Raw genomic sequence first — 25949 nt, 5'->3', positions numbered from 1 at the left:
TTTCGACGTTACTGTCATTGAGATCCACTAATATTTACCACTGGACCCTCATAAAAGTTATTTGCTGTAGAAAAATGAACACAAGACAAAGAAAAAAAAGATCCACTGGCAGCTTTTTTTTTTTTTTTTTTTTTTTTTTGTATATAATACAATTAATAAATAATGATAAAATAATAAAAAATAAAATAAAATGAGATGAGATGAGATAAAAAATAAATATTTATTTTTAAAGAGTATCTGACCATATAAAACTTAAATTTTTTTTTAACATTTTATGTTTCATCGCTCAAAACAAACGAGGCTTAGAGTGCGTTTGGATGTTGAAGTGAGTTGAGTTGATAAAATATTATTAGAATATTTATTATTATTATTATTATTTTAAGATTTGAAAAAGTTGAATTGTTTATTATATTTTGTATTGAAATTTAAAAAAGTTATAATGATAAGTTGAGATAAATTGAGATAAGTTGTATTTCTAAACGAAGCATTTGTGAGCTTATCGAGAAGGAAAAGGGATTATCTCTGTGATTTAAGTTGTGTTTGAATGTTAAAGTGAGTTAAGTTAAGTTGAGTTGAGATAATAAAATATTGTTATAATATTATTTTTTAATATAATTATTAATTTAGAATTTGAAAAAATTGAATTGTTTATTATATTTTATGTTAAAATTTAAAAAAATTATAATGATAAATTGAGATTAATTGAAAGAAGTTAATGATTCAAACAAAGCCTAGTTACCATCGTTAGGACTTGGAGTTCAAAACCATTTCAACTCATTTTGACTTAAGCGACTGTGATAATTAATGCTGGCATTAATCTATTTTGACTTTGTTTACACAGAAGATACCATTTTTCAAATCTTTGACATTTGATAATTAATACAATTAAGGCGACTTGATAGGTAGTGAGAATATTTTATAAATATTAAGAATATTTATAAATAATAAAAAAAATAAAAAATAGTAATAAAATATTAAATAAAAATGAAAAATAATAAAAAATAATAAAAAGTATATAAAAAATAATAATAAAATAAAAAATTATAGTAATAAAAAGATAATAATAAAATATTTAATTAAACGGAACTTAAAAAAATATTTAATTAAACGGATAAAATTCTTAAACCCTAACTTATTTATTTTTTCATATGTATAATGCATTTTGCAAAGATCGTATTCATGCTTTTTGATTAAATCTTTGGTCGGTTGATGTTCTCTTAGGCTTAGTAAGCTTGTCGGCAAGGGGAAGGGATTATCTTGTGATTTTAGTTAGCATCGTTAAGTCCTTATTTGGTTTTTAAAATCATATCAACTCATTTTATTTCATTGCATATAACGATATAATTATTATAATTTTTTTAAAACTTTCAAATAAAAAACAACTAACAATTCAATTATTTCAAATTTAAAAATAAAGATTATATTAAAAAATTATATTATAATAATATTTTATTTAACTTTTAACTCTTATCTTAACTCAATTCACTATCTAAACTTCTTTCTAGTTTGGTTAGATAAATAATCTCATCTAATCTTATATAATTATTATAATTTTTTTAAATAACTCACACATAAAAAATAATAAATAACTTATTTTTTAAATTTAAAAATAAAAATAATATTATAATAATATTTTATTTAATTTTTATCTTATAATCAAACGAGTTCTATCTTTTGACTTAGGAACTTTGATAGTTAATGCTAACATTTATCTATTTTGACTTCGTTTACACAAATGCTAACATTTTTCAAATCTTCTGACATTTGATTATTAATACAATTAATGCTGACATTTCTGACTGGTACGTAGTGAAAATATACGAAAGTTGTTAAAAATATTTATGAATAATAGTAAAAAATTAATAAAAAATAGTAAAAAAAATAGTAATAAAATATTAAATAATAATAATAAATAATGAAGAATAGTAAAAGATAAATAAAAAATAATAATGAAATATTTAATTAAACAGAGCTTAGAAAAATGTTTAATTAAACGGATAAAATTCTTAAATCCCAACTTATTAATTTTATTTTTTATTTTTTCATATGTATAATGCATTTTACAATGATGGTATTCATGTTTTTTGATTAAATCTTTGGTCTGTATATGCTCTCTTAGGCTGGAAGGGATTATCTTTGTGATTTTAGTTAGCATCGTTTTGTTTGGATTTCAAAATCATATCAATTCATTTTATTTCATTATTTATAATTATTATAATTTTTTCAAAATTTTTAAATAAAATATAATTAACAATTCAGTTTTTTCAAATTTTAAAACAAAATTTATGTTATAACAAAATTTTATTTAACTTTTTAACTCTCATTTCAACTCAATTCACTATTCAAACCTATTTCTCGTTTGGTTACACAAACAATCTTATTTCATCTTATATAATTATTATAATTTTTTTAAACTCACACATAAAATACAATAAATAATTTTTTTTTCAAATATTAAAATAAAAATAATATTATAATAATATTTTATTTAATTTTTATCTTATATTATCTAACCAAACGAGGCGTATCTTCTGACTTAGGGACTTTGATAATTAATGCTGACATTTATCTATTTTGATTTTGTTTACACAGGTGCTAACATTTTTCAAATATTTTGACATTTGATAATTAATACATTTAATGTTGACTTTATCTTCTGTACGTTTGGATAGTAAGAACATTTGAGAAGTATTGATAATATTTATGAATAGTAATAAAAAAGTATTAAAAAATAATAAAAAAATATTAAATAATAATAAAAAAATAAAAAATAATAATAAAAATTAGATAATAAATAATAATAAAATATTATAAAAATACCTCGTACTTTTGGTACCCAAACCTGTCAGCTTCACATACAATGATTATGATAAAGGATTGAGATCACTACTAATTTTTTGTTTAACATTAAGAGTCATACCATTATTAAAATTTTAATACAATTGGTTAAGTCTGTTAGAATATTTTAAATATGGGTTTCATTTTATTGCACATTTTATAAAACGGGCTAGACATATATATAGCTCACAATGATATTTTGTTTTAACCCACTAAGTTGAGTGATCATTTAGAGTTTGTTGCACCTTAGTAATATATGATTATATTCTATTTATATTGTGGTATAATTACGTATGTAGGCCTGGAAAACCAAAGGTCTTGATTATGGAATTTTTATAGACCCATATTAATTTGAGTCCTTAATGGGTGGACTCCATTAGTTTTCTTTTATAAGAGGCTAGGTCCCTCCTCCTCTCCATATGTCCATTGGCTTGCCTCATTGATAGCTGATAATTTGTGAGGAGCAAGGAGGAGAAGATCTACCTATATGCATTCTGCAAACATGGCTTCCGCAGGTATATTTTCACCATTTTCGTTTTCAGCATTACTATCTTAGATTTTAATTTCTAGCATGTATTTTCGTGTATTTTTTTCAAAGTCCTCTTATCATATTGATTCCAACAATTGCATAATTATAAATGAAACAGTTTTTGGCTATGCAACGTGCATTATAATTCAACAAATTTGGGAGATTTGGACACATACCTCGCTAATTTTAGGATTTGTTTAATGACTAATCTCAACATGTTATCGTTTTTTATTTTATTTGTTGCTTGAAATTAGTCCGAGTTATTACAAAAATATGCTTAAATTAAGAGGTTAGGATTATAAGATTGAAAAATAACAGTAATTACATTTTTAATAATAGTCATATGTAATGATTTTGGCAAATAAATAACATTAGAAATTAAAATATTATAATTTTAAAAAATTGCTAATAATATTTTTAGTTGATAGATAATATTTACAATTATAGAGTATGTAAGCGTTTTGAAAAAAATGTAATAAAATATGAAATTCATATGAAGAAATTAACTTTTTTATAATAAATATTCTTTTTTTGAAAAAGAATACATATTTATAACGAGCAATGCTACACAACTTCTTCAACCTCTACACATCATTTTTTTTAAATTTTTAAATTTTATAATATTTTTTTAAAATTATTTTTGAGTTTATTATTTTTAAATTAATTCAATTATTCTATTTATTATTTATATATTAAATATTTAATAAAACAAAAAAAATTAAAAAAAATAATGTACGGAAGTTGCTTGAATAGTAATAGGTTGCGTAGATCTACCATTATTTTCAGACGGAGGTTGGCAATAAAACCGCGCGTGAAGCGGCTGAGGTTAGGCCAATACCGTGACCCGAATTCTAACTTGCAAAGGGTTCTGCTTATCGCCCACGATAAACCCCATTGCCGCCGACAGAGAATCTTTTGATTTCCCACGGAAATAAATGCAACTTTCTCAAACGCCATCAATTAAACAAAGAAAAAGAAAAGCCCCCGAAAGTCTTAATTTATATTTATTCATTAATCTAAATTTAAAAAGTTATTAAATTTTCACACAGCTCCCTGCTCCCCTGTATTTAGATCAAGCAGGCAGGCACAGATCTAGATCTTGCTCTAAGAGATCTCTCGGACTAAGCCGCGCGTTCTTATTAGTCCCTGGTAAATCTTCTCTGCTAAATTTTTAATTTTCCAGTGCTTTCAGAGTATGTTTTCTGGATCTGCTTGGATGTATGTATTGCTGTGCCTCTTTTGCGCGCTTGCCCAGAGGTTGATTATTTTAATTTTTTTAATTTGTGCACCATTTGAGTTCTCGTTGTTCTAGTCGTTGTTGGTATCTGGGTGTCTGGATGTTCCAATTCTGGCTCTCGAGGTACAAGAGTTTCCAATTGGAGAAATGGTTTTGTTGAATAACAGAAGTTTTTGTGGAAAAGATAAATAAATGAGGAAGAAATCAATATCATCTCCATTGTAAGAAATGGTGAAGAGAATTGGTAGTGGATGGTGGTTTATGCATTGCGCTTGTAGCGTTTGACTAAGTTAAATGGATGTTAAGTATCTTGGCTACGAGCGATTCGGTTGCTTTGCATTGCGAAGATTTGAGTTGGATTTTTTGTGAAGATTGCGTTGGATGCTGTTACGTTAATGACCAGCAGATTATTGATTACTTTATAACGAGTTGATTTGTTGTTGTCTCCTTTTACTTTAATGCCGAGATAGTGGGCATGGCATCATCGTTCCAAGTATCAATATAACTTAGCGTGGTGGGGCTTCGATACCGATAATCCTGGAATATATGATTAGGTATCATAAGAAATAGAATGCTATAAATAGTATGGTAATTTCAACAGAAAGGACTTGAATGGCCTGAATATCCATGACTTGCCTGTATCACTAGACACTCATGTGTAGGTGTTGTTCTTGTATGTGTCCCATGTACTTGGACCATGCCTATCAATAAAATTTTTGTTTACTGATCAAAACAGTTAAGCATCATTTTATGTCTAGAGGTGAACATTTAAAAGACTGAAAGAATACAACCAATTTCTCTATCTACCCACTTGGCACTTGCTGCATATATAACATATTGATAAAAAAAGAAATATAGAAAGATGAAGAAAAACCATGCTTACCATTTTGGATGTGTATGGCATGTATTTAACACACAGAGATGCGTGCACTCACATACACGCATAAGATGTTTCAAATTTCTAGTTTTTAGGAAGAAGCTATGTGGATGTTGCCACTTTTAAACTTTTAAAGGCAAATGATAGCATGACTTCCTGATTGGTGCTTATTTGCAGAAATTTCAGTAACTGATAATTTATTCTTGCAGTTGTTCTATATGTATCCTTCTAGTATTTGAAATGTGGTTAGGAACTTTTTCTTAGTAAGATAAGCCACGAAGCCATGTCTGGCCTTTTTATATCTAATGCAAAGGTTAGCATCAAGGAGATGGGATTATAAGAAGTATTTTTTGTTACAAAAACTCTATAGACTGCACTTCCATCCCGCTATGATGAGGTGATATTATTCATCAACTTTTATATGTTCATCCTACTTTCATCCCGTTTAGATCTTTCAATCTTATGTTGTGAGGGATGTGACCTATGTTAGGTCCATAAGATACCATAGCTTTTGGTGTTCTAAGATTTTCCTCCGAATAATGAGTAGGTAGTTTGATCCTTTTGATTCTTCTCTTCATAGTAAACTGATGGGGGACGCGGAGCAGTAGGTTGAATTACTATATAAAGAAGAGTTGTAAACTATAGGACTTCTTGTTCGAGTAGGAAGATGATCTAAGGGTGATAAAAGTGTCATATTTTATATAGTAGGATGAAAGTGGGATGAGAGTGTGGTTTGTAGCATTACTCTTTGTGTTAACGAGTATAAAACATTTAAGAAACATTAAAGGAGAGACCTTCTCAAATTGGGAATGCCATTATTGAAAGTTCTATTCAACTTATGATGCGAGGTTTTGCAGGTTTGTAACTGTTATATAATCATGTCAAGGAGACCAGTAAATCCTGCTCGACGCATTGCTGACGATGGAAGCATTCCGTTTATTGGTGTAGTGCAATCCAAATCACGCTCATCACCCCTACTATCTATTGGGCTAGTGGTCGTGGTACTTTCATTTCCATCACAGTCTCCCATTATTATTTTTTTCCTCTGCATCATTAAAGTCTAGCAATAAGTGATATACAAATGCTATTCATTGGTTATTGAGCAAATATAGCTGATTAGATCTGTCTTTTTCTGGTTCTTGACATGCTTGAATTAAGAATACTAGCCATAGCCACATTTCTATATGAAGATTATTAATATAATTGTTCTATAAAAATTTCAGGGTGCAATCATTCTTATTGGTTATTCCTACAGTGGTTCAGGTTTGTAGTTGGTCTATGCACTTGAATACTGGGAACAGAGAGGGCTCATGAATTACTCCTTGCCTGTTTTCTTAATAAACCAACAAATGGTTAAGGCAGTTGGAGATATAACTGCAGGCTCTGGGTCAACTCTTGCCATGAGCTTGAAGCCTTGAAATTACTCTGATAATCAATGGAACTAGCAGCTCGCACTTCCCACTTGGGGAAAAATAATAGAATAACTAAAACAAAAGAAAAGGAAAGAATGTTCATGAACTTATTTTGATAATCTACTTTGTTTTTTGTATCCTAGGTTCAGTTTTACTTTCTATGGTATGTCTTTTGTTCACTTTGCTGTGGTTTGCATGACAGGTAGACCAAGCAGAGATATACACACTCTGAGTGAAATTGAAGGTTAATACTGATGACATTGTTAAATTTTTTTCTATATTTCAATGATTTTGCATAGTCAATGAGACGGTTTAGTATATTCGTTATGTAGATTATATGCATTGTTTCGTGTTTACTGGATTGAATTTGCTAATTATTACCTGTGCTTTTATTTGAAAAATTAGGATATATGGAATGTCCATGGTGTTAATCAACTCCTCAATAACCATCCAAACTTTATCAAATGAATCTGCCAACTTTTAAAACAATAACTCATCAACTTTTGCAGTTTCTCACTTTCCTCTAGCATATGGAATTTCTATTTTCCACTCTATGGTTCCTATTATTACAGTGCTATTCTGAGGTATGTATTATGCCGGAACACTGCACATTTCTCCTGGATTTTTTATCTCTCTCTCCTCCCCTTCTCTCGGTAGTAATCTTAAATGTGGACTCGTTAGAGTTTTCTATTTCTTTTTGAAAGGGAAACTGGGTTCATTTTACTTGGAGGAGTCTCTTACCCTTGCTTCATCCCAATCCGCGGTTAAGAATCTTCTGCTTACTTGGAATTTTTAGTCATTCTTAGAAGTTGGATATACCTGCACAACTTAATTATAGTAAATTCCCTGTTTCTAATGTAATGTATATAGAGTGAAATTCTAAGCTTATTGAGTCAGAACAGAAAAAAGCCATATGTGGTTTTTTAACCTTCTATTTACTACTTTTATGTAGTTTGTGGCAGACAATTTAGTGAGTAATTTTAAAGTCAGTCAATCTTATATGTTAAACACGATTTATCTCATGCCAAGAGACTATCATCTCTAGTACTTAACTTAGGGTGTAGTACTCCTGGCAATGCAAATTTCAAGAGATGGATGGATGGACATTTTTTAATCTAATAAGTTCCATGAACGAATATGCAGGTGGTGTTTCATGCACATTAGAAGTCCCAAGAGCATTACCTATTCTAAAAAAAGCTTATGGTGACAGCATGCGCAAAGTATTACATGTGGGCCCTGATACCTGTTCAGTGGTATCAAAATTATTGAAAGAAGAGGATTCTGAAGCATGGGGTGTTGAACCGTATGAACTGGATGATACTGATGCTAACTGCAAGAATCTTGTGCGTAAAGGCATAGTCCGTGTGGCCGATATCAAGTTTCCTCTTCCCTACAGGGAAAAATCATTTTCTCTTGTTATAGTGTCAGATGCACTGAATTACTTGTCCCCAAAGTACCTCAACAAGACCCTTCCAGAGCTGACAAGGGTATCTGCGGATGGTGTGGTTATATTTGCTGGTAATTCCTTGAAAGGCTTATGTGCTTTATATTGTAAAAATTTTTGTGCTTATCGAAAACTTAAAATGAACTAGAAGTTGACAACAAAATGGAGCCTGGTTCAGTTGACTTTATGTGACCAATAGGACTAGGTTTTCTTAGATGATGGCTGATATACTAAGTTAGTTCGTTTATCGTGAAACTATGGAAGAGAACAATTTGTGAATTTTTTTTTGGTAGTGCTTTCTTGTCATCTCATTCTTACTCTCAGCAAATGAACTTTATGAAAAGTAAAGTATATGCCATATTCTCGGAGTCTTCGTCCTCAGTTGCTACCTACATCTGTTTAAAAGCAGCAAATGATCTTTATGATATGCTCGCTATCACTATGGTTATTCTGAAGAAGTAAACTGTGTAAACAATGACAACATGCTATGCTTTGCCATTTTTACCCTTACCAGAATGCAATCCTTGTTTAGCCACAACAGTAAATCTCTCTGTCCCCTCCCTACAGATTGGGGTTGCTTGATTACTTAGATCAGTTCTTTCTCAAACAACATCCATTGGATTGGCTCAGGTTTTTGTTTTGGGTATATCTGAATTTCTTTTGGGTAGGCCTCTCTCTCCCCCCAACTCTAAAAATGTGGGGTAAATTTTTCCACACTTCCTACCCTTTTTATATTGTTTTAGCTTATTAATTTACTTTCAGTTTTCAGGATATGGTTTGAATGCATCTTACCGTTCTGGAGTTTCCCTTATATTGTTTTCTTTTAGCTTATGATTCTGGTTTTCAGGAGCAAATTAAATTTAACATTGTACCTTCTTTCCCTTCTTGGTCTCTCCATTTATAATCGGTGAGCTGGCCAGTACTATTCTTTGAATAGCAAAAGGAATTGACATAGTACAATAGATGGAGGCCCCCAGGGCCCAAACACAATCCTCAACATAGTGATGCTGTTTTTTTCATCACTCTGAATTTTATTTAACATGAGAATGATTAATGTTTGATATTTTATTGGTTGGTATTTTCTGTCTGTAGGCTATCCAGGTCAGCAAAGAGCTAAAGTTGCAGAGTTATCCAAATTTGGCCGTCCAGTAAGTGATTAGTTTAGTAGGGTTCTAATTGTTCTTTAGTCATTTTTTGTGCAATTTACCTTGACAGCATGTGGATTGGGTTTGGTAGAGGTCATGGATTTGGAAAACTGTACATCATTTGTGAAGCGATTTTGAAAAAGTATCACCGTTGTGTTTGGGTTGATAGTACCTCATTAACAAAAAGTTTTGAAGCCATTTCTTCTTCTACAATTCAGTGCACTAAATGTTGATCTAAATTAAGGTAATATAATTCAATTTTGATACGTGAGAGTTGGATACTTTCTTTGCTAGAATACAGAAAACTAAGTGATTACATATTTTGGATAGGGATTGGAAATGGAGGAAAGCATCAATGTTGATAAAAAATGCTTGATATGTCAAAATGCCATTAAGATCTGGGACTATTTGAATGGTGTTTTTCAAAGATGTCTATAAATTCTACATTAATGTCCGTGCCTTTGTTACTTATTAAAAAAAATTCTGTGCCTTTGTTATGTGCTTGTTATTACTTTGTAGCTCATGTTAAGAAGATTTACAGCATTGACTTGCTAAAGATGACATGAAAATTGTTCATTTTGTGAAGGCAAAACTGCGAAGCTCGTCTTGGTGGATAAGGTACTTCGTTCAGAACAGGTTAGAGGAGAATGAAGCTGCCTTAAAGAAGTTTGAACAGGCTTCAACCAAGAGGTTGTATAAGCCAGCCTGCCAAGTATTCCACCTCAAATCATAAACAATAAAAGCATTGCATCTTCACTTTCTAGCTTGTGGGACCAAGGCATTTTGCAAGCATTTTCAGCACCCAATGGGTAAGCTTTTATTCTGTGGGAATTACAGAGCCTAATTTTGTCTTCCGACCATGAGACAATAGATCTAATAACCAATGTATTTATTGATGAAAGTATGTTATGGCTTCAGAAAAAGGTTTTAGCTCCCTGACACTGGTTTGTAGTATTTCCAATGATAAATGTTTCAGCTGTATGAACTCGCTTTTGTTTCGTAATCATGATATAATTATAAGAGTATACATAATTATAAAACCATAACCTGTTACTTACCTCGTAACATTGGCAATCCTTTATTTTATTTTTTTATTTTTTTTTATCAAGTCTCAAAAAAACCTGTTATACCCTTTGGGGCCAGCTCAAACGATTATTTAATGACTTTTACAATGGGTATGCCTTTTCCCGACTATTTCACCACATCCTCTGGTTCTTGCCAGAAAGTGTGTGGAAAGGAGCTGAATGCTGCTGGGTCAGAGATGAACATGGAGCCCAGGATGGGACTGTCACAGGTTGTAAGAGTTTTGAAGCTTCCCTTTTAGTTGGGCCACTGTTACTGGGGGATAAAATGTTACGTCTTTGCTTTTAATAATAAAGTTATTTTTATTGTAAATTAAATGTAACGTATTATATGAAGTTATGTTATTTTGTGTTTTGTAAATTTATTTTTATGAGATCTCTTTGTGGTTATAACACTTTTAGTTAATAATTAGTTTTACATACTTTTTTTTAGGAAAAAAAAAAGGGAAATGACTGGTCATTAGCAATGGTAATTCGTGTGACAATTATTTTCTATAATGTCAATGTCAGAAAATAAGAGAAGCTAATCAAACTTCGAAATTGCTTGACAATGATCTGAATTCAAGGCAGTTTCTCCAAAAATCTAAAGTAATTATTGTTAATAAAGATTAGCATAATTAGATGTGATATTTGAAAGTAATTGAAATAATTATTACATGATTTAATTTGAAGAAAAATTATATATAGAATTCTTAAATTACACACTTTTACTTAAATCACATGTGAATTGTTATTTTTGCTTTTATATCTTAATATTTAAATATGTCTATATTTAAATAGAAAGATAAAAATGACAAATCACCATTAATTATAAGTAATATTATAGCATTTCTACTTCTTCGCAGAATTCATTGGCACTCTGTTTCATTGGCTGACGTGGTTTCTGACATGCCGTCGCCACTTCAAGGTTCTAGGTGATTGGTTATTTATTTAAAAAAGAAAAATATTAGTGAAGCTCTTCAAATTTACTGCTCAAACTTATTACTTGATTATTTTAATTTTTTTATTTAATGATGTTAAAATGCACAGCAGAAAAGTACCTCAAGCTCAACTTAAAGAATTGCTCTACAAGCTTTTCCAGATTGATAAACTCCAAACGTTTTCTCTTAGTGGCGAAAGTGTACTACGTAGTATGGAACTAGAGTAACACTTAATCAATCCACAGCCTAAATATTTTTATCAAGAGAGAACAAAAAGAGAGTCTTTTTCTATTTTTCAGATGGTGCCAAAAACATAATTGAGGAGGACTATATAATAGTCCTCCTATGCACGGCTGGCCTTAAAGGCCAGCCTTCAATTATGTCATGGAGCGGCAGTAATGCATGGTTTTAAGAAAGTTGTAGGAGGGGGTCAGACCCACGTGTACGCCCCTCCATCTAATAAATGATTAAGAAAGTGATTATTAATAAAGTTGTATATTTTTTTAATTTATTTCCTTAATAATTAAGAATATTAAAAAAAATGTCGAAAAGAAAATAGAAAAAAAGACATTTGAAATGAAAAATTCTTCTAATCAGTTATTTATTCACCACCCTACAACATCCTATGAAAAAAATTCTCATACACTGTGAAAAATACTCCATACTCTATAAAAAATTATAGATATAGGATATGAGAGTGAATAGTAGCTAGGTCTCGTTTGAATTCAAAACCCACCTTAACTCATCTCAACTCATTATTATAATTTTTTCAAAATTTTACATAAAATATAATAAATAATTCAATTTTTCTAAATTTTCACACAAAATATAATAAACAATTCAACTTTTATTTTATCATTCACAAAACATCTCAACTCACCTCTAATGGCTGCGTTTGGATGTTGAAATAAGTTGAGTTAAGTTGATAAAATATTGTTAGAATATTATTTTTTAATATTATTAATATTTTAAAATTTAAAAAAATTAAATTATTTATTATATTTTGTGTTAAAATTAAAAAAAATTATAATGATTAATTAAATTGAATTTAGGTTTCAAGCGTACCAAAATCTAAACCACTCCTAAATCTTATTTTAAAGGAAAATGATTTACCCACACTAGCGGTGCGCCCAATTCATCTCCTCCTTTCTCAACCTTGTGCTTGAATCAATCCCTCCTTCGAGCATGCTTTCCATCGCGTCGAAGCCACAGGCAACGAATTCTCCTCCTCGGCGACATTATCTCTTTCTACAGCGCCATAGTTATCCATCCCTCCTTTTCTCACCACAGCGCCCAACTCCTCCGTCGTTTGAAATATAGTCGGATTAGATTCCTCCATAATTATACAAAAGTAAAGCCACAAATTCACCCGCGTATCTAAACGAACACCTCAGATCTATTTAGGTTCTTGCGCGCTAACGTGCGCCAACTTCCATCACTTCTGTCCGCCATGGCCGCACGAGACGACCACCACCATAACCACGTAAAGAAAATCCCTCTCTTCCCTCTCCTCTCTCTTCTCTGCTTCGCTTCCATCTTCCTCGTCCTCTCTCTCTCCAGGAAAACCTCCTCCAATCCTTTACTCTCCCACCAGAGCTTCCAATTCGGACAAAACCCTGTAACCGACCCCCGTGTGGCCCTGAGTGGATCCTGCGACTACTCGGACGGGGTGTGGATCTACGACCACGAGCCGAGGCCGGCGAGGTATGATGGCTCGTGCAAGGAGATATTCAAGGGCTGGAATTGCATTTCCAACAACAAATCCAACGGTTGGGAACTCACCAAGTGGCGGTGGAAGCCCCGTCGCTGTGACCTCCCGCTGTTCGATCCCGTTTACTTTCTTGAGAAGTACAGCAACACCAACATCGGTACTCTCTCGCTCCAGTTAAGCAGTAATTTCTGTAGCTTTGCCCTGAAAACCCGAGTCATCATGCTACTTGGTAGAACTTAAGAAAGTTTAACAGTGCAGGGTTTGTTGGGGATTCCTTAAATAGAAACATGTTCGTTTCTCTGTTCTGCACTCTGAAACGTGTTTCCAGTGAAGTGAAGAAGTGGCGGCCAGCTGGTGCTGATCGTGGATTTACTTTTCTTCACCATAATCTTACCATCGCATATCACCGCACAAATCTTTTGGCTAGCTACGGTAGGTAAGGTCTCTAATTGCGTGAAGTGCTTCACAATGACATGAATAAAAGCTTTTATGAATGTTAAGGCACAAATGATTGTGTTTTATTTCATTTCCCTAATTACCAGACCCATATAGGGAGATATAAACAACTTCTAGAAAAAGACATGTTATTGAGTGGCCTGAAATAGGAATTTTGGGAATTTTCCCTTAAATTATTTTATATGCTCTTGTAGAAAACTCCCAGCCATCGGTCCTTGCAATCTCGGGATTAGTCGAAACTTTATTCTTGAACACCCAATAAAATAATAGTTATACAGGAATGCACTTGGCAACAATGAGTAGGTTAGCTTAGATTTTATCATTGGTGGTGAAGAAGGTGATGAAAGCGATGCTTGGTTAGTCGGTTGCAATGTGGACGTTCGACTAACTTCTTTTCACGCCTAAACATATATTATATTTGCAGTTACAGATCTTGCAGTTACGGCAGTTATTCATTTACTTTTTTTTTCCTTTTTTTTTTTTTGGGGGGGGGGGGGGGTATTCGTGAATTAAAAGGTGTTAAACAGAATAGTTTGTTTCTTTTATTTAGTTGTTTAGTTGATTTTGTGCAGATTATATTCTACAGTTTTGGGTAATTTAGCTTGCTGTGGTTCTGTTTCATGCAGGTGGTCGGCTAATGCTAATGGTGGTATGTTGGAATCTCTTGGATTTAAAGAGGGTTTTAGAGTCGATGTTGATGTTCCAGAAGACACGTGGGCAGGGGCACCAGCCTTCCATGATATTCTGATTTTTAACACAGGACACTGGTAAATTTATGTCCTCCAAATATCCTAGGGTATTGATAACTACTGGCCATATGACCGTTAAAATTTACCATTGCAGGATCACAGTGCCAGCCAGTGGTGCTGTTGACTCTTCCCCTTATGATTTATGCTGTCCTTATATTTGTTGTTTTTGACTATGGGAACAATTTTCTGAGCGAGAAGACATAACTGATCCTTTATTTGGCCTTTTTTGGTTCTTGTTAATAGGTGGTGGGCTCCTTCAAAATTTGACCCTGTGAAGTCACCCATGCTTTTCTTCAAGAAGGGTCTCCCTGTCATACCTCCAATACCACCTGATGTTGGCCTGGATATGGTTTTAAAGCACATGGTACAGGATTGAATATTTCTTTAATTTAATTCTATGTAATTGCGAATTTGCGAAGAAGATATAGGCTTACACAAAATGGTTGGTCCAACCATACTTCAACTTTATACTTTCTGCAGGCTTGCACATATATAATATTGCATGTGTGCATTGCGTAGTTTTTGTAGCAACTAGTGGTGTGAAAGTCCCACCCATTGGTAACACTACAGGGGACAAATTTTGGACCTAAAATTTTATCCGTGAAGGCAAGACCGAGATAGTCCATGCTGCAATCAGATGTTATATAAATTTGCACATCTTGTGTAATTCTGTAACTACTTGCTCAAATGGTGCATGTGCTTTCATGATAGGTCCTATTCATAGAGAAAAATTTGCGACCTGGTGCTATCAAATTCTTTCGTACACAATCACCTAGACATTTTGAGGGAGGTGACTGGAACCAAGGTGGTACTTGTCAGCGGCTACGGCCTTTGTCGCCAGAGCAGGTGGATCACATGGAACTTGCATTCTTTTGTGTTTTACTAGTCTATTAAGTCCATTCTAGCTTCTGTTGTTTCTCTTTTGCAAGACAACATTAAGGATTGAAATCTTGGTTTACCTTTTCAGGTTGAAGGACTCTTCTCTCTCAAGAATAATGGAACAAATGTGGAGGCACGTCTAGTGAATCACCACCTAAAGAAAGCCCTTGAACAGTCTGGTTTCCATATTTTGGACATAACACACATGAGTGAGGTTAGAGCAGATGCCCACCCATCCACATCTGGCGGAAAAAAACATGATGATTGTATGCACTGGTGCTTACCAGGAATTACTGATACTTGGAATGACCTGTTCATGAAGCATCTAAACAATATTAAGTTTAGAGATTGATATGTTAATTTTATTCATTTTGAGTTTGCATTCTCTCTTGGTTATGCACTATTTTTTGTACAAATATAGAATTCCTTAGGAATGGATGTGTTTGTTACTGTGTTTCGGTGGTATCCTTTTTGGTTCAGGAATAAAAAAAAAAAAAAAAAAAAAAAAAAGGAAAACCCCTACTTGTAACAATTTTGGTCTGGTTTTTGTGGAGAAAATTCTCCTGATTGTTTTTTCCCCAATGCTGTTTCTTCAACAAGGTGGTCTATAATCTTTTCACAAATCGCCAGGAAATTCAGAAACTTGCAATGGATCGATGGCTTTTATTTTGCGTGAGGTAGACAAAACATCTTTAAAAAAAAAAAAGCTATATTCTAGACAACATAGTCTAAAAGAAAAAAGGCAAAACAAAGTTTTGCTGTAGATGAGAGGGAAGAGGCTCAAACAACTTCAACAGTCCATCCTAACTTGTCCTCAACACGGCCTGTTTGAATTCCTGTTAACATTACGTACAGTTTCTGAGACACCGTTTCAGCTCCAGTTTTGTATTCAACCCTGCATGCACATGACCAATCGGTCTGAAACCATGCTATAAACCTAAAAATGAACTAAATCGGTAGTGTAAGCACCTTTTATCCTGGTAGGTTATACAACCAACGGGACTTACAACCACAGCCGTCCCTGTACAGAAAACTTCATCAGCTTCAAGCAAATCCTCCATCGGGATTGTACGTTCCTCAACCTGATCAAATTGGCAAATTCTTAATCAACTCTTGTTAATCAAATTGCCTGCAAAATACCTTCAATCTGATCACAAAAACCAATGTCTCAGAGAGAGACACCTGGTAGAGACCTTAGAAATTAGAATACATGCAACACTACAAAAAAATGAGTATTTGTGACGAATTATTTGCAACAATAATGATTATTTATGACGAAAATAAACTCATTTTAGCAGGAAATAGTCATGCTAAAATGAGTCTATTTTAGTAGGAAATAGCTTACCACAATTAAGTAGTTTTCTTGTAATGACAATGGTAACCCCTAGGAAAATGATACACAACCTTTTTTTACAATCATTTACACAATCTTGTTTTGAATTGGAGGCATTCTTGTAAAATAACTTATAAAAGTAACATCATTTCACATAAACATCCTCAATTTAAAACATGGTTGTATAAAGAGTTGTAAAAAATATTGTACGTATATCATTACTCATCGCAAAATGATCAATTGGCACATCACAATTGAAGAATAATCACCTGGTAACCAAAATCAAGGGCAATCTCAATGATGCTCTTTCGAGTGATTCCGGGCAGAATTGTTCCAACTGTTGCTGGGGTTGAAATCACATCATCCTACAACACAGAGAGAGAATGCAAATCTAAGATGGAAAATATTCAGACAATTAGATCACTGAAAAGTTGAATTCATTATAAATTATATTTCAAATGACTAAGCAAGACATGATTACTCGGACTTTTTGTCAGTAAAGAATTCATGTGTAGTGGCAAAAAGAGGAGGTTATTAAAGGACAAAAGAATAAGAACAAGAATCGGTCGTACCTTGACAATAAAAATATTACATGTTGAAACCTCCTCGATATATTTTTTGGTTACTGCGTCTAGGAATAGGACATCAGAGAATCCTTTGGCCCTTGCTTCAGTTAGTGCTTTGCAAACCTACAGAATTACAACTCTTCTGCATAAAAGACATGATCTGGATCGTATGCAGGCATGACTAACTACACAGAAGGTGCCAGGATTTTTGAAGTACAGCATACCGGTGAGTAGTTGGCGACAGTCTTGATGTCTCCAGTTCCACCCGGAGTAGCACGATGGAGCTTATCCTCGACAACCAAGTTTAAGGGGCCCTATTACACAGAAGAGAACTCATGCAGTACTGAGATCGGTATCCTCCTTTCTCTTTAATGAGCATGGTTGTGGGTTTAAAAAATGAGGAATGTAAAGGGTGTCTAGGCGTGTGCAAGTGCATGCATCAAAATATGTCACTGTGATTAGGAATGACAAGATCTAAACTACGTATTAACACGATGATGAATATGCAAAAGTGTCTGACTCAAATGATGCACCTTGGACAGACACTACCCTGACATTTGATCAAATAAGCTCATGGAAATTATGGTTATATGGTATACCTTTGTTGTATTCAGAAAAGGCACGATAAACATATATAGGGAATAATGACCCCACCTTATGATAATTGCCAACGGGAGAAGCATATATGAGGAATGTGTATTCCGGTGCCGGACACAAACCCAAAACAGGTCCACTTCCAATGAGCAATGGCCTGACATAGAGCGACCCTTTCCCTTGGGGAGGTACCTGTTTCATCCAACAAAAACTTCGTAACATTGAAAAGTTTGCACGAAACAAGAAATAAAAAGGAAGGATGAGAGGCGAGGCTGGTATATATACCCAATGCTTGTTGGCCCTGACTGTTTGCTTTACAGCTTCAACAAATTGCTCAACAGATGGCGATGACATGCACATTCTCTCTGCACCGATCTTCAACCGCTGAGCATTTTGTTCTGGTCGAAACAGCAAAACACGACCATCTTCCTTTCGGTATGCCTTCAGACCTTCAATCAATCCCTAAAGACACCAACCATGCACCTAGTATGTTTTAGTTCCGGGAATACTAAGGATTTCTAGCTGTCACCACCACTTCATTTGCTAGAAAGTTACAGACCAAGTTGTAGAATTGGGCAAGATATAGTTTGATCTTATTAGAACAGTGATCATATATAGAATGCATGCAGGTGCTCACCTGTCCATAGTTTAAGATTCCAGCATACGGGTTCATCTCAATGTTTCCAAAGGGAGTTACGTTCCCTTTAGTAAAACTCTCTCCTTCAGAGGATTTCATGACGTACATGTAATCCGTTGGAACTATACCAAATCCAAGTTCATCCCAGTTGAAATCCGCGTATGTTTCAGCATCAGCAGTGCTTTTTTATTTTTTTATTTTCAAACCAAACACAAACAGAGAGAAAACTGTTACAAATAGAGAAAATATTTTCTGCATATTAATATATATATATATATATATATATATATTATCAATGGAAATGTGAATGTAAAATAACTGCGCATGTCCTCTAGACTTGGCAGGCAAGATCAGATCGAGCAGACCATTGCTGCTACATATTAACTGTGAAACTCAGCACGTGCATGGTCTTTAAGGGACTAGGCATCACATGAAGAAATGCAAGTAAAGAGAACTCCAAGGTATTGCGTCTGGTTACCATTTTGGTAGCTAGCTTCTCTTGAAGATATTGGATACAATATCTTATGTAATTTCCAGTGTCAGCCAAAACACTTTCCAGATTTTGTCAACTTTTCTAGCTAGATGGTCTCAACTGAAATCCATTCATGTAAATTATTACCTGGTACCCGTGGTTTGGGAAATTGTTTGTCCAGTCGGTGGAGCCATGAGTATGATAACAGAGACGTTGGCTTCGGCTGCAATCAAGACTACAATCCTCATGTCATGACATCTTCATGCTCTATTTAAAAAGTGTTAGGTTTACAAATAGATTCTACAGAATATACTTACAAACTGACACGTTATACGTTTGTAAGCATTTGTAAATGCAGGGATGACCCGGCCCTATGCCTAGCAAGACAAGTTAGACAATTGCCCAATTGCCCAATCCCCACCCCACCCACCCCACCCACCCCACTATTTAAGGTCAAAGAAAAAGAAATATTGATCGCAGTGGGAAAACCTTCAAAACGCTCAGGTGCGTATTTCTCATTTACACCCAGCAGTAAAAACCCAACACATAGTAGACTGTACTTACGGTGGGTGTGCATCCAGTTAAACTCCCTCTCCCTTTTTCCTTCTCTCTTCTCTCTTTCCTCGTCTCCCTAGAAGCTTTCTCCTGGCACCAAAGTCATTCTTCTCCCCTTCAGCCATTTTCGTCGGCAATAAACAATACATGTTGAAGAAATTCAGAGTGCCATTAATGCTTAAACCATGTTCAAATCAAGAGCATGAAGAAGGCTTCTGGGTCATTAAGGGCCATTAAGTAAAGATGAGACTAATGTGATCTTGGGGGCAGGGTATCATTTGGTGTTGTGCAGAATGGAGGAAACTGATGCAAAGTATAGAAGAACAAAGAGCCTGACCCTACGATCACTTGGTTAAATTTTGCAAAGGACAAAGAGCATTTCGTCACCCTCACTCTCTCTGCAGTCTGGACTCTGTACCTTTGCGACCACGGCCCCAAAACATACCGCCCACACACAAAGATCTTCTCCATCCAATACTCTCCAGTTTATATTGACTATCCCAACGCAAAGTCTCACATTTTCCACCGTCAATGGCTCACACAAATTGAACAAATACCCAAAAAAAAAAAAAAAAAACTGAGAGTGGAGTCAGAGAGACCCCGTCGCATGACAAGCACAAACGGCAGTAGCACTAGTGAGATCTTCATTTGTTTCACCTCGCGCCTCTCCTCTTCTTCCATGAAGCTCTCCAAATCATTTCTCAGCCCAGGCCGTACCAGAGAACCATCCCAAATCTATCTTTCTTCCTCTCTGAGCCGAAGAATGAGAACCAGTGGCAGCAAGAAGGGTGGTCAGGCTCACCTCTCGTCGATGGCCACATCTCTCTCGGTCCTCGAGGGGAGCAACAATCGGAGATTTGAGCAGGTCACGGGGTGGGGGAGGGAGGGAGGGTGGGAGAGAAAGAGAGCGTCGGACGGTGGGGGTAAGATAGAAGCGAAAATAAAAAAAACCTGTGTACGAGTCTATGTTGAAATTTATTGCATCACAGATTCTGATTTGGTAGTGTAAATTGACACTAATCATCCACCGGTGTGTAGTTGCTCTCGCAGAGAATCAAAAGCATAGCTACGTTGTATATATGTGAGGAATAGTCTAATATATAGGTCCATTCCATCTTGTATTCAATTCAACATGTTTGAAAAAACTGAATATTTCTTTTTTAAAAGAATCCCATCATATACAGCTTTTGAGTAGATAGAATTCTTTTATGGAACACCGATTTATTGGCAAGTTCTTCGAGTGAGTGTTGAAAATAATCAACTAGAAGTAATTATACAGTGAGTGTAAAGTATGCACTGTTTTAATAACTTCTCTCTAATATTACTTGTCTTAGTTTTCATTCCTTTACTTTACTAATAAAACCATCTTATGAAATACCTCGAGGATGGAAAAATTTGTATATTAATTATAGTTCATCTAGGTACAGATAATTTGGCAGACGAATCCGTGCATGAAATTGACATGGCCTACTGTTGTCAGCCTTTTTTTTATTTAAAAAAAGAAAAGAAGAGAAAAACACGAAGAGAAGAAGAAGAAGACCACTGGCTATTTCCCAAATTCATTTTCGTCTCCCCTCCCCCAAATCCTATCTTTGCACCTCATTTTTGTCTTTTGTGGGTGGTGCTCTCTCGTTCATCCCTTCATTGCAGATTGGTCAGTCTCCTCAGTGCGCGACCCACCTCCAAAGCTTCAGATACTGAAGGTTGGCTGCACTTCTCTACGGCTTTGCCACTCAAGTGAACTCATCAGCGTCGTCTCTAGTAGGTGCTTTCATTTCCTCCTATAAGTTTGTTCTTAACCATTAATCTTACCAAATCTAGCTTTAATGGGAAGTTTTAAACTTGTTAAAAAACTTATATGAAGTGCATACCTGGCATTATGAAATAGAGGGAGGGTAAAATTTTAGTTAGTTGATGTTCTTAATGGTTCTTAGGTGCTCTTGTTATGCTCCCTGGTTACAAACCTGCAAATGGTGGGATCTGATCCTGTGGCGGATAAATCACATTTATGCTACTGCTCGTTTCACCCATAAAAGTCTAATATTCCAGTATCTTTTGTACTTTATTTTTAACGCAATAAAAGTACCTTAAAAATAAAAAAGAGGAAGAATGGCCAATGAGAATGTCTCCTTTTAAGGACAAAACTTATTAATTGAAGAAGGAAGTCAGGCATTTGTGGAGGAGACAATACATCTTGCAAAAACCATTTGTAGATAGTACTACATGAGATGGACTTAGAGAGAGGATCATGGCTTTTGAAGGCTTCATGATTCCTCTCCAAATGCTGAAGATGGCTTTTAGATCACTTTGCAAAGTGACCAGTCCATCCAAGATTTGATTATATTTGTCTTTTTTGGGCATTTATGGAGAAAAGGGAGAAAATCATTATTTGTGATGGAGAGTGGAGACAATATCATTCCAAGGACAATTACTAAAGAAATGTAAGTATTGATCATGATTGACATTTCTTTCTTTGATCACTTTCTGAGAGTTTGTAAGTATATATTAGATCGATGCTTCTATATATGACATGATCTCTTAAGCTTCGGGCCGGGTCGAAGTAATTAGCTAGCTTGGGGCCGACTCATGACCGAGTCTGTCTTTCAGATGCATGCATGCAGATCATCGAGAGACAACGTTGTAATTTACATGTAATTTCCACATTGGCTATATATCAAGAATACCTGGCCATGCATTAATTGGACTGGTCAATATATATATATATATATACCAACTTTAATTACACTCAACAAATTAAACTTCAACGATCTCTCGAACTAGACCATGTCAACCAGATCACCAACCTCCAAATTAATTGATTAATTAGTTACTCATGACATATTTGGCATAATTGTTGTATTTGCTCATGTTGGGGAAATCAACACAACAAAAATGATAAAAGCGATAATAAAAGAGTACACTTTACGCACTCAGTGATACCAAGAATTTAATGTGGTTCGACAACTGCCTACATCTACAAAAAAGAGCTTCACTAATAAATAGTGGTACACAAGAAAATATTACAGAGGAGGAGAATCACACTCCACTCAACTCAACTCTCTTCTTTTCTCTCAAAGCTCTCCGGGCTCTCTTTCTTTTCTCTTCTTCTTGGGTGTAATTTGAGACTCTCGTTGGGAGTCTCAATTTATAGACAATCATATATCGCCTACCTGTATGAATGCATTTATTTGCATTTAATTGCTGGGCGTTGGGGCATTGAGCACTGGAGGTTGAGAAGCAAGCAATCATTGTTGACTGCTTGCTTGGGTAGGGACTTCAACAATTCTCCCCCTCCATGCCCATTTACTTAGATGCTCTCCATCCCAGCTATGTCTCTGCATAGCTCAAGTTTCTCACTTGTAACCACCTTCACCAGCATGTCCGTTGGATTCTCTTTCGTATGGATCTTCATAAGTTTCAATAGTTGTTGTTCCATCGTTTCGCGTATTCAATGATAGCGGATATCAATATGCTTGTGCGGGAGTGATACATTGAATTCTTGCTCAAATCTAGAGCACTTTGACTATCACAATGTACCGTGTAGTCTTCTTGACTAACCCCTAATTTTTGGAGAAAACGCTTTTTCTAGCTTCCGCTGCGGCATTGTATTCAGCCTCTGTTGTATATAAAGCAACACACTTCTACAATTTAGACTGCCAAGAAACAGCTCCTCATGCAAAAGTGAAGATAAATCCTAAAGTAGATTTCCTGCTATCCAGATCTCCAGCCATATTTGAATCTGTATAGCCTTCCAAAACTAGTTTAGCTCCCCAAAACACAAGCACATCTTCGATGTACCTTTTAGGTACCTGAGAATCCACTTGACTGCTTCCCAATGATCATTTCCTAGATTTGAAAGGAATTTGCTCACTATGCCTACAACATGAGCAATATCTGGTCTGGTACAAACCATTGCATACATCAGGCTTCTTACTGCTGAAGAGTAGGGGACTGCTTCTATTTCTTCAATCTCTTTCTTTGAAGAAGGACACGAGCCCTTGCTCAACTTGAAGTGGTTAGCAAGTGGAGTACTGACTGGCTTAGCATCTCCCATGTTGAAACGTTTGATAACCCGTTCAACATATTTTTGTTGTGATACCCACACCCTTTTGACTTCCCTATCACGAACAATCTTTATGCCCAGAATTTGCTATCCTAGGCCTAAGTCCTTCATGTCAAAGGACTTGGATAGTTCCTTCTTTAGTTTGTTAATCTTGGACCTATTCTCACCAACAATTAACATATCATCAACCTAAAGGAGTATGACAAACTTGTCATCCTGGAACCTTCGAACATAGACACACTGATCTGAAACAAGTCTCTTGTAACCATGACTCATCATGAATGAGTCGAACTTCTTGTACCATTGCCTCGGCGCTTGCTTGAGGCCATAGAGACTATTCTTTAGCTTGCAGACTAAGTGATCTTTTCCTGGAACTTTAAACCCTTCTGGTTGCTCCATATAGATTTCCTTCTCCAAATCTCCATGGAGAAAGGCTGTCTTCACATTCATCTGTTCGAGTTTCAAATTCAAGCTGGCTACTAATCCAAGTATGACTCGGATTGACATCATTTTTACCACTGGAAAAAATATCTTGTCAAAATCGATTCCCTTCTTCTGCTGGAATCATTTGATTACCAATCTGGTCTTGTGCTTTATCAACTTTTATTGGCCATCTTTCTTTAGTTTGAACATCCATTAGGGCTTTCTTTCCTTCAGGAAGTTTCACCAACTCATAGGTTTGATTTTTCTGCAAAGAACTCATCTTTTCTTGCATTGCCTGCACCCATAGGCTTCTATCAGCATGAGTTTGAACTTCTTGGAAGCTCTCTGGCTCCCCCTCATCAGTAAGCAGAATATAGTCTGATTTCGGATATCTCATCGACGGAATCAATAGGTGGCCTCTTGCCGATCTTCTTGGTTCATCAACCAAAGGAGGTTCATCACCATCTAACCCTTGTGGTGGTACACCGGCTGCTGGTGGAAAGGGTTCTTGCTCCCCCTGCTCGACACCCTGAGCTTCTTCTTCTGCTTCTGGATCTCAATCCTGCATATCCACATTGTCTGTGGCAAACTGCAATGGTGTAGGCTTTGGAGTATAGGAACTAAGCTCTATTGACATCGAGGAAGTTTCAGTTCCTATATGCTGGTTTTCATGGAACACAATGTCCTTACTTCTGACAATTCTCTTTGTCACTGGATCCTATAGCTTGTATCCGAATTCTTCATCTCCATATCCAATAAAGATGCATGGAGTTGACTTGACATTGAGCTTCTGTCTCAGCTCCTTGGATACGTGTGCAAAGGCTTGGCACCCTAACACTTTCAGGTGAGAGTAAGAGATATCTTTTCCAGACCAAACCTTCTCAGGAATTTCAAATTCCAGTAGTGCAGAAGGTGATATGTTGATCAGGTAACATGCAGCACGAACAACTTTATCTGTTACCTCCGAATGACTCTTCTTCCATGGGACCACATACATCAGAGTGTACCAGACTCAACAACTCTGATCTTATCTTCGTAGAGGAATTGAACGAGACTTTGCATTGTTTGCCAAACAAACAGTACTCACAAGGGTTTAACGCTATTCCTTTGGCAACTTTGATGAGTGCCTTCTTCATAAGTGTATTCAACTCTTTCTCACCCATGTGTCCGAGTCTCTTGTGCCACAGATTCGGTGAAGCCTCGTCTTCCGCTGCATTGAGGCTATCAAAACCAATATTCACATGAATTTTGTACAACGTACCGAAAATATGTCCTCGGGCAACAACCATGGCACTTTGTGACAGCTTCCAAGTGTCATTGCTGAAGTAACTGTCATAGCCCTGTCGATCAAGGGCTGTTGCCAAAATCAGGTTGAGCCGAAGGTCAGAAATATGTCGAACATCTTTCAACACCATGGTGCAACTAACGTTGATTTTTATCTGCACTTCGCCAACTCCCACGATCTTCGAGGAACTGGCGTTCGCTATTCTTACCGTACCAAAATCTCCTGTTTTGTACGTAGTGAAAAATTCACTATAGGAAGTGGCATGGTATGATGTTGCTGTGTCTACCACCCATTCAACATCATGGCTTGCAACGTACAGACACGTCTCGTCACTGGTGGAGAGTATTGCCACATCTCCCGAAAGAGTGACAAGGGTTTCACTATCTTCTTTCTTCAGCTTACTGCTTTGACCTTGCTCCTTTAAAAACTTGCGGCAGTTTTTCCTTATGTGGCCTTCTTTGCCACAATGGTAACACTTTATGTTACTCGTCTGCTGGTTCTTACTACTGCTGGACCTTCCACTTGGTTGAGACTTTCCTCTGTTTCTGCCTCTACTCCTCCCTCTATCATCACCTCGAGGCCTTTCTCTACTCTCAGTGACAAGGATATGAGTTTGATTCATGCTTGTCTCTTTTCGTTTGACATCCTCATTAAATAGGGCATCCTTAACCATCGTCATGGTAAGTTTGCCATCTGGAGTAGAGTTACTGAGGGAGACCACCAACGTCTCCCAACTGTCTGG

At 35.4% G+C, this 25949-nt stretch overlaps 3 protein-coding genes across 11 annotated transcripts; 2 read left to right on the top strand and 1 right to left on the bottom strand.

Moving 5' to 3' along the window:
* The first annotated feature begins 4194 nt into the window (after window positions 1–4194).
* On the top strand, window positions 4195–10836 carry LOC121255474 (probable pectin methylesterase CGR2). Of its 3 annotated transcripts, none has more exons than XR_005938779.1 (8): window positions 4195–4516; window positions 6339–6482; window positions 6705–6744; window positions 7096–7137; window positions 8037–8411; window positions 9430–9485; window positions 10069–10291; window positions 10709–10836. XR_005938779.1 is itself a non-coding variant. In XM_041155825.1 (7 exons), exons 2-7 carry the CDS (start codon window positions 6360–6362, stop codon window positions 10213–10215), a joined length of 783 nt encoding a protein of 260 aa, XP_041011759.1. In that variant the 5' UTR covers window positions 4195–4516; window positions 6339–6359; the 3' UTR covers window positions 10216–10485. The 3 variants fall into 3 exon arrangements, 1 of the variants encoding a protein (XP_041011759.1); XR_005938778.1 differs by having other exon boundaries at window positions 10705–10834; XM_041155825.1 differs by lacking the exon at window positions 10709–10836 and having other exon boundaries at window positions 10069–10485.
* A 1985-nt stretch (window positions 10837–12821) lies between these two features.
* On the top strand, window positions 12822–15744 carry LOC121255424 (protein trichome birefringence-like 13). Of its 3 annotated transcripts, none has more exons than XM_041155728.1 (6): window positions 12822–13352; window positions 13454–13631; window positions 14278–14418; window positions 14644–14764; window positions 15112–15246; window positions 15368–15744. In XM_041155728.1, the coding sequence occupies exons 1-6, from the start codon at window positions 12935–12937 to the stop codon at window positions 15629–15631; spliced, it is 1257 nt and encodes a 418-aa protein (XP_041011662.1). In that variant the 5' UTR covers window positions 12822–12934; the 3' UTR covers window positions 15632–15744. The 3 variants fall into 3 exon arrangements, with proteins under 3 accessions (XP_041011662.1, XP_041011661.1, XP_041011663.1); XM_041155727.1 differs by having other exon boundaries at window positions 12828–13368; window positions 13449–13631; window positions 15368–15648; XM_041155729.1 differs by having other exon boundaries at window positions 13046–13368; window positions 15368–15648.
* Window positions 15745–15920: 176 nt separating this feature from the next.
* Window positions 15921–20493, bottom strand: LOC121255432 (branched-chain amino acid aminotransferase 2, chloroplastic-like). Of its 5 annotated transcripts, XM_041155743.1 has the most exons (11): window positions 20239–20386; window positions 20036–20183; window positions 19029–19104; window positions 18410–18590; window positions 18058–18234; window positions 17833–17964; window positions 17403–17492; window positions 17185–17301; window positions 16882–16977; window positions 16249–16361; window positions 15921–16174 (listed from the first exon to the last, which is right to left on the bottom strand). In XM_041155743.1, exons 2-11 carry the CDS (start codon window positions 20115–20117, stop codon window positions 16060–16062), a joined length of 1179 nt encoding a protein of 392 aa, XP_041011677.1. In that variant the 5' UTR covers window positions 20118–20183; window positions 20239–20386; the 3' UTR covers window positions 15921–16059. The 5 variants fall into 5 exon arrangements, with proteins under 5 accessions (XP_041011677.1, XP_041011678.1, XP_041011676.1 ...); XM_041155744.1 differs by lacking the exons at window positions 20036–20183; window positions 20239–20386 and adding an exon at window positions 20388–20493; XM_041155742.1 differs by lacking the exons at window positions 20036–20183; window positions 20239–20386 and adding an exon at window positions 19371–20019.
* Between the last annotated feature and the right edge of the window lie 5456 nt (window positions 20494–25949).

The sequence above is a fragment of the Juglans microcarpa x Juglans regia genome, chromosome 3D, assembly GCF_004785595.1.
Source record: "Juglans microcarpa x Juglans regia isolate MS1-56 chromosome 3D, Jm3101_v1.0, whole genome shotgun sequence".
NCBI classification, from domain to species: Eukaryota; Viridiplantae; Streptophyta; class Magnoliopsida; order Fagales; family Juglandaceae; genus Juglans; species Juglans microcarpa x Juglans regia.
This window is presented reverse-complemented; position numbering and strand designations above follow the sequence as displayed.